The sequence below is a fragment of the Microcaecilia unicolor genome, chromosome 7, assembly GCF_901765095.1.
Source record: "Microcaecilia unicolor chromosome 7, aMicUni1.1, whole genome shotgun sequence".
Lineage (NCBI taxonomy): Eukaryota > Metazoa > Chordata > Amphibia > Gymnophiona > Siphonopidae > Microcaecilia > Microcaecilia unicolor.
The window spans coordinates 205,808,857-205,821,589 of NC_044037.1; the positions used below are offsets into that span (position 1 = coordinate 205,808,857).

The 12,733-nt window shown below is 45.4% G+C and overlaps 1 protein-coding gene across 2 annotated transcripts in view; it reads left to right on the forward strand.

The window, feature by feature from the left end:
• The window catches only part of STAT4 (signal transducer and activator of transcription 4), a 227,136-nt gene that overhangs the window by 186,823 nt on the left and 27,580 nt on the right, over positions 1-12,733 (forward strand). For both annotated transcript variants that reach the window (XM_030210264.1, XM_030210265.1), the window contains one exon: positions 1,458-1,593. In XM_030210264.1, the coding sequence (XP_030066124.1) occupies positions 1,458-1,593 (136 nt within the window). The remainder of the gene's footprint in view (positions 1-1,457; positions 1,594-12,733) is intronic.

Genomic DNA, 12,733 nt, shown 5'->3' on the forward strand with positions numbered 1-12,733 from the left:
TACGTCTCCCTCTTTGTTTGGACAATGGGGAACCGGTTGATATTGTATATCTGGATTTTCAGAAGGCGTTTGACAAAGTGCCGCACGAAAGACTCCTGAAGAAATTGCAGAGTCATGGAATCGGAGGTAGGGTATTATTATGGATTAAGAACTGGTTGAAAGATAGGAAGCAGAGAGTAGGATTGCGTGGCCAGTATTCTCAGTGGAGGAGGGTAGTTAGTGGGGTCCCGCAGGGGTCTGTGCTGGGTCCGTTGCTTTTTAATGTATTTATAAATGACCTAGAGATGGGAATAACTAGTGAGGTAATTAAATTCGCCGATGACACAAAATTATTCAGGGTCGTCAAGTCGCAGGAGGAATGTGAACGATTACAGGAGGACCTTGCGAGACTGGGAGAATGGGCGTGCAAGTGGCAGATGAAGTTCAATGTTGACAAGTGCAAAGTGATGCATGTGGGTAAGAGGAACCCGAATTATAGCTACGTCTTGCAAGGTTCCACGTTAGGAGTTACGGATCAAGAAAGGGATCTGGGTGTCGTCGTCGATGATACGCTGAAACCTTCTGCTCAGTGTGCTGCTGCGGCTAGGAAAGCGAATAGAATGTTGGGTGTTATTAGGAAGGGTATGGAGTCCAGGTGTGCGGATGTTATAATGCCGTTGTATCGCTCCATGGTGCGACCGCACCTGGAATATTGTGTTCAGTACTGGTCTCCGTATCTCAAAAAAGATATAGTAGAATTGGAAAAGGTACAGCGAAGGGCGACGAAAATGATAGTGGGGATGGGACGACTTTCCTATGAAGAGAGGCTGAGAAGGCTAGGGCTTTTCAGCTTGGAGATGAGACGGCTGAGGGGAGATATGATAGAAGTGTATAAAATAATGAGTGGAATGGATCGGGTGGATGTGAAGCGACTGTTCACGCTATCCAAAAATACTAGGACTAGAGGGCATGAGTTGAAGCTACAGTGTGGTAAATTTAAAACGAATCGGAGAAAATTTTTCTTCACCCAACGTGTAATTAGACTCTGGAATTCGTTGCCGGAGAACGTGGTACGGGCGGTTAGCTTGACGGAGTTTAAAAAGGGGTTAGATAGATTCCTAAAGGACAAGTCCATAGACCGCTATTAAATGGACTTGGAAAAATTCCGCATTTTTAGGTATAACTTTTCTGGAATGTTTTTACGTTTGGGGAGCGTGCCAGGTGCCCTTGACCTGGATTGGCCACTGTCGGTGACAGGATGCTGGGCTAGATGGACCTTTGGTCTTTCCCAGTATGGCACTACTTATGTACTTATGTACTTATGAAAGAGCCAGCTTACCCTACTTCTTTTGTTGCCAAAGTGTTTTTGAATCAGTATTCCTGCAGACTGCACATCCCAAATTTTGGAATTCTGTAGATTAAGGCTTCCTGCATCTTTAACTATCATGCTAATGATATGTATGTAATTTTTCTTGCAGAATTTGAATTTCTTCAGTAATCCATCTGCAGCCCCTCTAAGTCAACTCCTGGAAATACTGAGCTGGCAGTTTTCCTCGTATGTTGGCCGTGGACTGAATTCTGACCAACTAAATATGCTGGCAGAGAAGCTTATGGGTAAGAACACAAACTGGATATGACCATTGCAGGAAGCAATCTAGTCCTCTGACAACAGCCCTGGACTGCATGACCATTGTTGAAGTGATTATGGGCAACTTTAATCTCTATGGGGTCCTTTTACAAAGGCGCGCTGAAAAATGGCCTGTGGTAGTGTAGACACGTGTTTTTGGCTTGCGCAGAATCATTTTTCAGCACACCTGTAAAAACTGCCTTTTTTAATTTTTTGCCGAAAATGGATGTGTGGCAAAATGAAAATTGGTGTGCGCCTATTTTGGGTCTGAGACCTTACTGCCAGCCATTGACCTAGTGGTAAAGACTCACACGGTAACTGTGCGGTAATGACCTATGTGCATCAAATGCCATTTGGCGCACTTCCGATACGCGCATCCGAAAATAAATTTTTTTTAGACGTGCGTATTGGACATGTGCCAAAAATGAAATTACCTCAAGAGCCACGCAGTAGCTGGGCAGTAACTCCATTTTGCCACGCGTTGGGCACATGTAGACGCTTACACGTTTTAGTAAAAGGGCCCCTGAGTAGATAATATGTCTGACACCAGGAGTATGTTTTGAAAGTTAGAATCCCTTCATTGGTTCCCAGTGGCTCAGTAAATCTTGTTTTAAATTTAGTATCTTGGTCCATTGTGTACTTGCAGGAAAAAGTCCCAAACTATTTATGTGATCTTTTGAAACTCTATGAACCCTAGTTTAATTGCTTTTTAAGTAAAATAAAAGTAATGCTTCCACCAATAAACAGGCCAAGCTAACAAAAACAACTTGCCAAGCATGCTATTCTGGTAGAGATTAAGATGCTTACAGGAAGCAGTTAAAAGCCTATTTATTTGCAAGAACACTTGACAGTTCATAATATGCAGTGTCGGTAAGTATAGATTGACATTAGATAGCTGATGTTCATAATATTTATTTTTAAGTGGACAGATTACATGCGGGAAACTGGGTGAGAGGGGATGGGGTAATTAGAGGATGGACTTATGAGTTCTTTATTCCAGATGTACGTATGGTTTGTTGATTTTATTATGGATGTTTTATTGGGATTCACCTTGAAGATTTGTGAATAAAAAGAAATAGAAACTAATTCTGATTCCAACACATAAAATTCTTTACAATAAAAAGCCTGACTATTTAGCAATCTTGAATATTTCTTACACTGTACAATGTACAATATGCTGTTTGAGTGATAACAGATTAGTTATTCTCACCCCTGTAACGCAAAGCGGGAATCGACCAGATCAAGTGCTTTTTTTTTTGTCTTTTTCTTTTAGCCCCAGCACTTTGGAATGCCAGTACCTCAAACTAGATATGTCCTATACTTCATTTCGGTCTGCACTGAAGACCTATTTATTTCAGCTGGCATTTGATAAATACTGATCTTATACCGGAGATGTTCGTGCCTGGGGGCAATTAGTGACAGTTCCTGCAGTTTATTTTATTCTGTATGAATGATCTTGTCTATATCTTATGGTGTGTATGTGTAGATCTTTCCTTTAACTTATGACTTTCCTTTCTCTGTTTTTAATTATTGTTTTTAAAATGTATGTTAACCGCTTTGACTCGGGCACGAAGGAGACGGTATAGCAAATAAATAAATGATAAATAAATGAAATTAGATGAGATGTGAAAGTGGATGGCACTTATCCTATAAGCCTCTCCTCTTTGCTTTAACTACCAGACTAATTTAGCAAAACAACGTGTAACTAAACTCACTCAGCATGTAATTAAACTCTGGAATTCGTTGCCAGAGAATGTGGTAAAGGCGGTTAGCTTAACGGAGTTTTAAAAAGGTTTGGACGGCTTCCTAAAGGAAAAGTCCATAGACCATTATTAAATGGACTTGGGGAAAATCCACTATTTCTGGGATAAGCAGTATTATTATTATTATTATATAAAGTGTTTTGTACTTTTTTGGGATCTTGCCAGGTATATGTGACCTGGATTGGCCACTGTTGGAAACAGGATGCTGGGCTTGATGGACCTTTGGTCTTTCCCAGTATGGCAATACTTATATACTCACGTAACATAGGATTAAACAACTGAGTCAGAAGGAGGAATTTAAGCTTCCAAAAAGAAAAGCAACCAAGAAAATCTTACATGTTACAGTGGGTTATATCATCATCTGCTGGTAGAGAAGAAACTGTTTACACTTCTGGCTAGTGTAACTTAGTCCAATTTCATTATCACTTCTTGATCAAAAATATATTCTGCACCCCCTTCCCCAAAGTCATACAGGTGACATACTTCTACATTTTAGGTTTCTTTCCTCTATCTTTAATATCTGAACACATCACATTACTCTCCCTTTCCCAGAATAGACAGCTCTACTTCTAGTGTTTCATGTTAGATTTCCTCATCTAAGGTGATAGATTTCATTGAGCTCCAAGATGGAGCTGAAACAGAAACTTGCCCTGGCAGTTTTATACAAGCATCCTCATACTTCCGTACAGTCCTTTCTCATACAATTTTAAGCAACAGAACAGGGGCAGCAAAACACTTTTTATACTTGGAGGCAGGGGAGAGTCAGGCAAATAAAAAAAAAAACCTGTACCTCCTCACCCACAGCTCCCTAGTTGGATTATTCTCCTTGAGAATTAAATGTATGTGAATTCCATAAGACTACATAAGGGTAATTTTGATGAAGTATGTTTAAGAAGAGGGACTTTCCAGAGAGTGATCTAAGTTTGAAGGGGGTGCTGCCCATTCTCTAGACATACAGAAATCGAATCAGTGAATCTGGAAGTAGCAGTGGGCAGACTTTTTTCTCTATGTAGCATTCTCATTTTTGTGTTGCTCACTTCTTTTGATTTTAGCAGTGAACTAGAGAGTTGCATGGAGACAGAAATCTCACCTGTCCCTGCTAGATTCTAACCCGTCCCCGCCCATTTCTGCAAGTAATCAAATCTAACCCGTTCCCTGTATTAAAATAACCTGACTTGTGGTTAAATAACCCAACCTATGCCTTCATTCTGGAAATTAAAGATATCTGAGATGCATGTTTCCCATACCTGACATGGTCCAGTAAATAAAATAATTTTTTCTACCTTTGTAATTTGAGCATTTTAGTTTTCTATTCAATTTTGTCCATGTTTTTTCTGATTTTCTCTGTTTTTTTCTTGCTTTTCCAAGGTCTTCTGTCTATTTCTATTTCAATTTCTTCTTTCTCCATGTCTGCTATTCATCTTCTCTATGTCCCCATCTGTCTTGTCCGGCAACTCTCTTCTGTGTCCCTGTTCCTTTCTACTCCTCGTGGGCCAGCCCATCTCCCTCCAGTCCCTCATGCCTCCATCCACAGCTTTCACCCAGCCTCTCTGATGCCCTCTCCACAGGGTCCAGCCTCCCTTCCCCTCCTCAGGGTCCAGCCCATCTCCCTCCAGCCTTTCTCATGCCCCCTCCTCAGCTTTCACCCAGCCTCTCTCATGCCCCCTCCCCAGCCTTTCTCATGCCCCTCCTCAGCTTTCACCCATCCTCTCTCATGCCCCCTCCCCAGTTTCTCTCATGCCCCCTCCCCAGCTTTCATCCAGTTTCTCTCATGCCCCCTCCCTAGCCTTCCCCAGTCTCTCTACAGCTCCCTCCATCCTTCCCACAATCTCTCATGACCCCCCTACAGCCATTACTCACAGCGCTGTAAGTAATGGAATGGCGGTACACTACTGAGGTTCCCGCGGTAGTGTACCACCATGCCAGCCTACCTCCTTAATCCTTGGCGCTGCTTCAAAACCCTCCCCCTTCACAGCGAAGAAACTGAAGTCAAAGAGGAGAGTGGGAATGAAAACCAGGGTTTCCAGAAACAGGACCACAAAAGATCTTGAGTGAAAGTGTTTATTGAAAATCAAAATGACTCAACACAACGCTGTGTTTCGGCCAGAAGGCCTGCATCAGGAGTCTGTGTACTTGCTTCAAAAAGTGAGAGTTCAGGAATCACAGCGATAGGCTGTGATGGTCTTTAAAAAGACTGTGATGTAAAGTCCCAACTGGATAGTAAGACAAGCAATCTTGTGAAAAATGCATTGCTTGTCTTACTATCCAGTTGGGACTTTACATCACGGTCTTTTTAAAGACCATCACAGCCTATCGCTGTGATTCCTGAGCTCTCACTTTTTGAAACTGCACGGAGACGTGGAAAAAGGCTACATTTGTTTCACCATCCAAGATAAGTAACGGTTTTTCGTTACATTGTATTCAGCAGTAGTGTCTTCATCCATAAGTGTTTGAAAGGGTGCTATGGCAATTACAGTGTGAAAGTAATTTAAGTGGAGTTTTTTTAAGACTTATGATTAAAGAGGTCCCCTCTCTAACTAAAAGGCATGTCCTTTAAAAAGAGGAGTGTCCGGTTTCACTGAGGTCTTTTTTCTCCACCATCTTTCACAATTGGGAGTCTATATTCACCCTTGAACACTTTTGTCATTGTAGAATCTTTAAAGATTGTGGTGATTATATTCTACATCCTATATAATAAAACGCACCTCCAACATTCTGAGGCGGACTGCATGGCTGAGGCATTCCTGCTCTCTGTATCAATCTCCTGAATTGACATCACGTACTTCTGGGTTTGTCACAAGCAGAAGTGACCAACCACACGAGGTTTCTCGGCTTCAGAATGTTGGAGGTGCATTCTATTAAATAGGATTGGTCAGTTCCTTGAAGCTCAGCCAGAGCTCAGCGTCCTGCAGAGTAACGCTCAGACACCAGAGAGAGGGGAGGGGCCTGACACCAGAGAGAGGGAGGGAGGGGGGCCTGACACCAGGGGGGGGAGGTATCTCTGTCACACACACACTCTCTCTCTCTCACACACTCTCTCTCTCACAGTCAATGTCTTTCCCTATCTCACTCTCACACACTGTCTCTCACACACTCTATGTCTCACACTGTATCACATTCACTCTCTATGTGTCACACAGTCACTCACACACTCTCTTGGTCTCATGCACTCAGTCTCACAGAGAGTCTGTGTCTCACACACACACTCTCTCTTTCTCGCACACACTGTATCTGTGTGAAACACACTCTCTCTCTCTCTCACACTGTGTCTCACATACACACTTGCACACACTCTCATTCTCACACACACACTCTCTCACAGACACACTCGCACCCAGACTCACTCTCTCTCTGTCTCTCACACACACACACACTCGCACATTCACTCTCTCTCTCACACACACAGTCACTCTCACATACACTCTCTCAAACATACACACTCCGAGGAAAACCTTGCTAGCGCCCGTTTCATTTGTGTCAGAAACAGGCCTTTTTTACTAGTATTCCATAATTAAGGTAATTAAAATCACCCATTATTATTGTGTTGCCTATTTTATTAGCGTCATTAATTTCCTTTAACATGACTGCGTCTGTTTGCTCACCTTGCAGAATTTTCAATCTATTTGACTCAAGGCTCTCGTTAATATACAGTGCTACTCCTTTCCCATTCCGGTCCACCCTATCACTACGATATAATTTGTACCCCGGTATGACAATGTAGAAATCAGCTGGCAGTAAATGCCGAGACGCCTATTATATTCGTATGGACATCTCGGAGTTTACCGCCAACTGATTTCTATTGTGAGCTAAAAACACTACCGTGGCTTAGTGAAGGGCCCCCAAAATGTTGTTTTGGTTAAACAAAATGCAAAATGACATGGGAAATGCAATTTCAAATGAATGCATATCCCTAATTTTTGTTGCATGCAAGAGAGCATGATCCCAAGAGCCTGGTCTCCCAGCTGCTGCTGGTTCCATGCCAAGAACTAGTCCAGATACTGCAGTCAGTGAATGACATTCACTGCAGCCTCTGAAGCTGAGCCCCTCAACTTACAAAGGGAGGTGCATCAGGGCTTCCCAAACTCATGCTGGGGACCCTACAATCAGTTAGTTTTCAGGAGCTCCACAATAAACGGGATCTGACTGCCAACTATTCAGAATATATTTGGCACCGAGTTTGCTGGAAAGCCCCTTTCAATATGCTAATTAATTAGTCCAAGCTACAGAGTCACTGACAGAAATATGGCTAGTTTGATTTGATTCCTCAGGGCTCTCCACTGTTCTCTGTATTATTTAATGTATATATGACATCTTTTTGTTATCAATTTTTTTCTTGTGATGTTAAATTTTTTTCATATACTGATAATATGATTTTGTTGATACCGATTCAGGATATATCACAAAATGGGTTCAAACTTAATAGAGACAAAACTAAGTTACTCTGGCTAGATCGAGTGGGGTATAATATTCCCAATGAATTCTCCCCCTGATGGGTTTACATTAAAAGCTGACAACATACCTTGATTAAAGGAGAACATCTGTTATTGGTCAAAGCCAGTGTTACTACAAAATGCTGTATCATGCATTCTCTGAGGACAAGCAAGCTGCTTCTTCTCACATGTGGGTCGACGTCCGCGTCGGCCAAGGAAACGGCAATTTTTCTCCCAGCAAAAATAAAAAGTTGTGCCAGCGCCTTCTGGCGTGCGAACCGCACGCACTGTGCATGCACGGACGACTTTCCACCAGTCGCGTGAGCGTGTCTCTTCAGTTTTCTTTTCTCCATGTTGAGGTGCAATAGAGTTTTTCTGCAGTTCTCTCAGGCCCAGGAAAGAGTCTTCACGAGTTTTTTGGCTTTTCGCTTTATTTTACTTAATTTTATTTAAATTCTACGGTTAAAAAAAAAAATTTCTGTAGTTTCTTTTACTTTTGCCCCCTTTTAAAGTTTCCTTTGTTTTTGACGCAGCCGGCTTAGGCCACGCGGTTGGGTTATTCCCTTCTTTTCTGTGCCCTTTTTTCTCCTAACAGGCACAATCGCGTCTTTTGATTTCGCTGAAGCTGTCGGGAGCAGAGGTAATGGCTGCTGAGAGACCAACTCACACTGTGAGCAGTGAGGCGTCGAGTGGGTCTTCACCTGCCTCGAGGCCTCCTGTTATGCAGGCCCTCCGGGACTGACCTTCGTCGGACCCAGCCCCGAGGAGACATGAGGATTTCACGTCTTCCTCATCGGTACCGAGGAGTCTCGATGACAAGCATCGAGCGAAGGCAAAGAAGCATCATCATCATTCTCCTTCGTCGCACGGTACCGGGAGCTCCGGGGCGTCGAAAGAGTCGGCACCCAAGAAGCGTCAGCGCCAAGAGGATCGCTCCCCCTCTATACAGGAGGTGCCAATGCGTCGGTCTCCTAGCAGCTCGATACCTGCTCCCGAACCTCCACAGATTCTGACACTGTCTGTTCCACCGACCCCGCAGCCTTCTCCGATGGCGGCTCTCAACGAGCGTATCCGGGCCTTGTTTCTAGAACATCTGGAGGGACTGCTGCGTCAGTCAGCTTCGGTGTCGGGGGTGCTTGCGCCTTCTGTAACGTCTGCTGCAGCGGTGTCTGGCCCTTCTCCTGCGGTGAGGTCTCCGACCACGGTGCCACCTGCAGTGTCGGCATCGGCTGCCACCCAGGTCGACTCCCCTTCGACGTTGGTGGAGGGAGCTTCGCCACAGTCAGATTGGGCGTTGGCCTCTCTACATCACCATCTAGGACATTGTTTCTCGGCATCGAGGCAGGTTCAGTGTCGAAGTACCTTAACTCAGGTTTTAACCGATACTGAGCAGGAGCATTCGTGGGAGTCAGGAAGATCCCAGGTACTTCTCCTCAGATGACTCCTTTGGGATTCCCTCTGAACCTTCCCCTCCACCAGAGAGGAGACTATCTCCACCGGAGAGTCTTTCTTTTTCCCCTTTTGTCCGGGAAATGGCTGTGGCTATTCCCTTCCCTGTGGAGGTTGAGGATGAGCCCAGGGCTGAGATGCTTGAGGTCCTGGATTATTCTTCTCTACCTAAAGAGGCTGTAACTGTTCCTCTGCATAAGGTACTGAAGGAAGTCCTTATGCAAAACTGGTCAGCCCCTCTATCTGGCCCTGTGGTCCCGAAGAAAGCTGAATCCCAGTATCGGATCCATGGTGAACCTGGATTGATGAGGTCCCAGTTACCCCACAATTCTATGGTGGTGGACTCCGCCCTCAAGAGAGCCAGGAGTACTAGAGATTATGCTTTGGTGCCCCCAGGCAGAGAAGCTAGAACTCTTGATTGTTTTGGGAGGAAAACGTATCAGGCCACAATGCTCACCGCCAAGATTCAGTCATACCAGCTCTTCACGAGCGTTCACTTGTCTAGCTTGGTTGATGCACTCCTTACGGAGTTGGCCGAGCCTTTTCACCAGGTGGTCAGGCAGCAGAAGGCATGTCGAAAGTTCCTGGCCAGGGGTACGTTTGACACTTTTGATGTAGCATCCAGGATCGCTGCTCAGGGTATAGTGATGCACAGACTCTCATGGCTGCGTGTCTCTGACCTGGATCATTCAGTCCAGCAGCGAATGGCAGATGTTCCTTGCCGGGGCACAACCTTTTTGGTGAAAAAGAAGAGGATCTTGTTGATCAGATCAAGAAACATAATGATGCCATGGATTTTCTCTCCCACCGGGCGCCTTCTGCTACAACCTCCTCATCTAGGAAGTATTTTGGGAGGAAGAGGAGTGCTCCCTACTCCTATCCTAGGTGTAGGTACACTCCTGCTTCTTGGCAGCCTGCCCAGGCTCAACCCCAGCGCGCTCATTCTTGTCAACAGCGTACGTCTAAGGCCCATTCTGCTCCCCAGCAAAAGCAGGGGATGGACTTTTGACTGACTTCAGTTAAGCATAGCCTCAATCAAAGTTTCCGTACCGGACGACTTGCCGGTTGGAGGGAGGTTAATATTTTTTCACCAAAGGTGGCCTCTTATAACCTCCGACTGGTGGGTTCTTCAAATAGTCCGGTTAGGATACACCCTCAATCTGGAATCCAAACCTCCAAATTGCCCACTGGGAGCTCATTCATACAGTTCCCAGCACAAACAAGTACTTTCAGAGGAACTCTCCGCCCTTCTAAAGGCCCGAGCGGTCGAACCCGTTCCACCAGGGGAAGAAGGGCTGAGATTCTATTCCAGGTACTTCCTTGTGCAGAAAAAGACAGAGGGGATGCATCCCATCCTAGATCTAAGGGGCCTGAACAAATTCCTTGTTTGAGAAAAGTTCAGGATGGTTTCCCTGGGCACCCTTCTTCCCATGATTCAAGAGAACGATTGGCTATGCTCTCTGGACTTAAAGGATGCTTACACACACATCTCGATACTTCCAGCTCACAGGAAGTATCTTCGATTTCGGCTGGGAACTCAGCACTTTCAGTACCGTGTATTGCCTTTTGGTCTGGCATCTGCGCCCAGAGTGTTCACAAAATGTCTGGCTATAGTACCAGCATCACTATGCAGACTGGGAGTGCATGTGTTCCCTTATCTCGACGATTGGCTGGTGAAGAGCACCTCAGAGGCAGGCGCTCTACAGTCCATGTGAATGACTATTCAGGTGCTAGAGCTACTGGGCTTCGTGATCAATTATTCCAAGTTCCATCTCACCCCAGTACAAAAGTTGGAATTCATTGGAGCTCAGTTGAACACAAACACAGCTCACGCTTATCTTCCCGACGCAATGGCAGACAACCTCCTGTCCGTGCTGTCCATGGTTCGAGCGTCTCAACAGATCACGGCTCAGCAGATGTTGAGACTTCTGGGACACATATACATTCATGGCCTCCACAGTTCATGTAACTCCCATAGCATGTCTACACATGAGATCAGCTCAACGGACCCTAGCTTCCCAGTGGTATCAAACTGTGGGGGCTCTAGAGGATGTAATCCAACTGCCCACCAACTTTCGGAATTCCCTTCGGTGGTGGATGTTTTGATCCAATTTGATCTTGGGATGTCCATTCCAAATTCCTCAGCCACAAAAAGTGCTGATGATGGATGCATCCCCCCTGAGGTGGGGAGCTCATGTAGATGGACTTCACACTCAAGGAGCTTGGTCCTTTCAGGAAAAAGGTCTTCAGATCAACCTCCTGGAACTGCGAGCGATCTGGAATGCTCTAAAGGCTTTCAGAGATTGGCTGTCCAACCAAATTATCTTCATTCAAACAGACAATCAGGTTATGATGTACTACACCAACAAGCAGGGAGGCACCGGATCTCGCCCTCTGTGTCAGGAAACCATACAGATGTGGCTTTGGGCGCACCGTCACGGCATGTTTCTGCAAGCCACTTATCTGGCAGGCGTAAACAACAGTCTGGCCGACAGGCTGAGCAGAGTAGTGCAACCTCACGAGTGGTCACTGAACATGGGAGCAGCCCGCAAGATCTTCCGAGCTTGGGGCACCCCCTCGGTGGATCTTTTTGCCACTCAAATCAATCACAAAGTCCCTCAGTTCTGTTCTAGGCTTCAGGCCCACGACAGACTAGCGTCAGATGCCTTTCTCCTGCACTGAGGGACAGGCCTTCTGTATGCATATCCTCCCATACCTCTAGTAGGGAAGACTTTGCTGAAACTCAAGCAAGACTGCAGAACCATGACCCTTATTGCGCCCTCCTGGCCGCGTCAGATTTGGTTCCCTCTTCTTCTGGAGTTGTCCTCCAAAGAACCGTGGAGATTGGAGTGTTTTCTGACCCTCATCACCCAGAACGAGGGGTCGCTTCTACATCCCAACCTCCAGTCTCTGGCTCTCATGGCCTGGATGTTGAGAGCATAGAATTCGCCTCCTTGGGTCTTTCAGAGGGTGTCTCCCGAGTCTTGCCTGCTTCCAGGAAAGATTCCACAAAAAGGTGTTACTCTTTCAAATGGAGGATGTTTGCCGTCTGGTGTGACAGCAAGGCCCTAGATCCTTTTTCTTGTCCTAAACAGACCCTGCTTAAATACCTTCTACACTTATCAGAGTCTGGTCTCAAGACCAACTCCGTAAGAGTTCACCATAGTGCGATTAGTGCTTATCATTGCCGTGTAGAAGGTAAGCCTATCTCTGGACAGCCTTTAGTAGTTCGCTTTATGAGAGGTTTGCTTTTGTCAAAGCCCCCGGTCAAACGTCCACCAGTGGCATGGGAACTCAACGTTGTTCTCACCCAGCTGATGAAAGCTCCTTTTGAGCCAATGAATTCCTGCCATCTGAACTACTTGACCTGGAAGGTCATTTTCTTGGTGGCTGTTACTTCAGCTCATAGGGTCAGTGAGCTTCAGGCCTTAGTACTGCATGCACCTTATATAAAGTTTCATCACAACAGAGTAGTCCTCTGCACT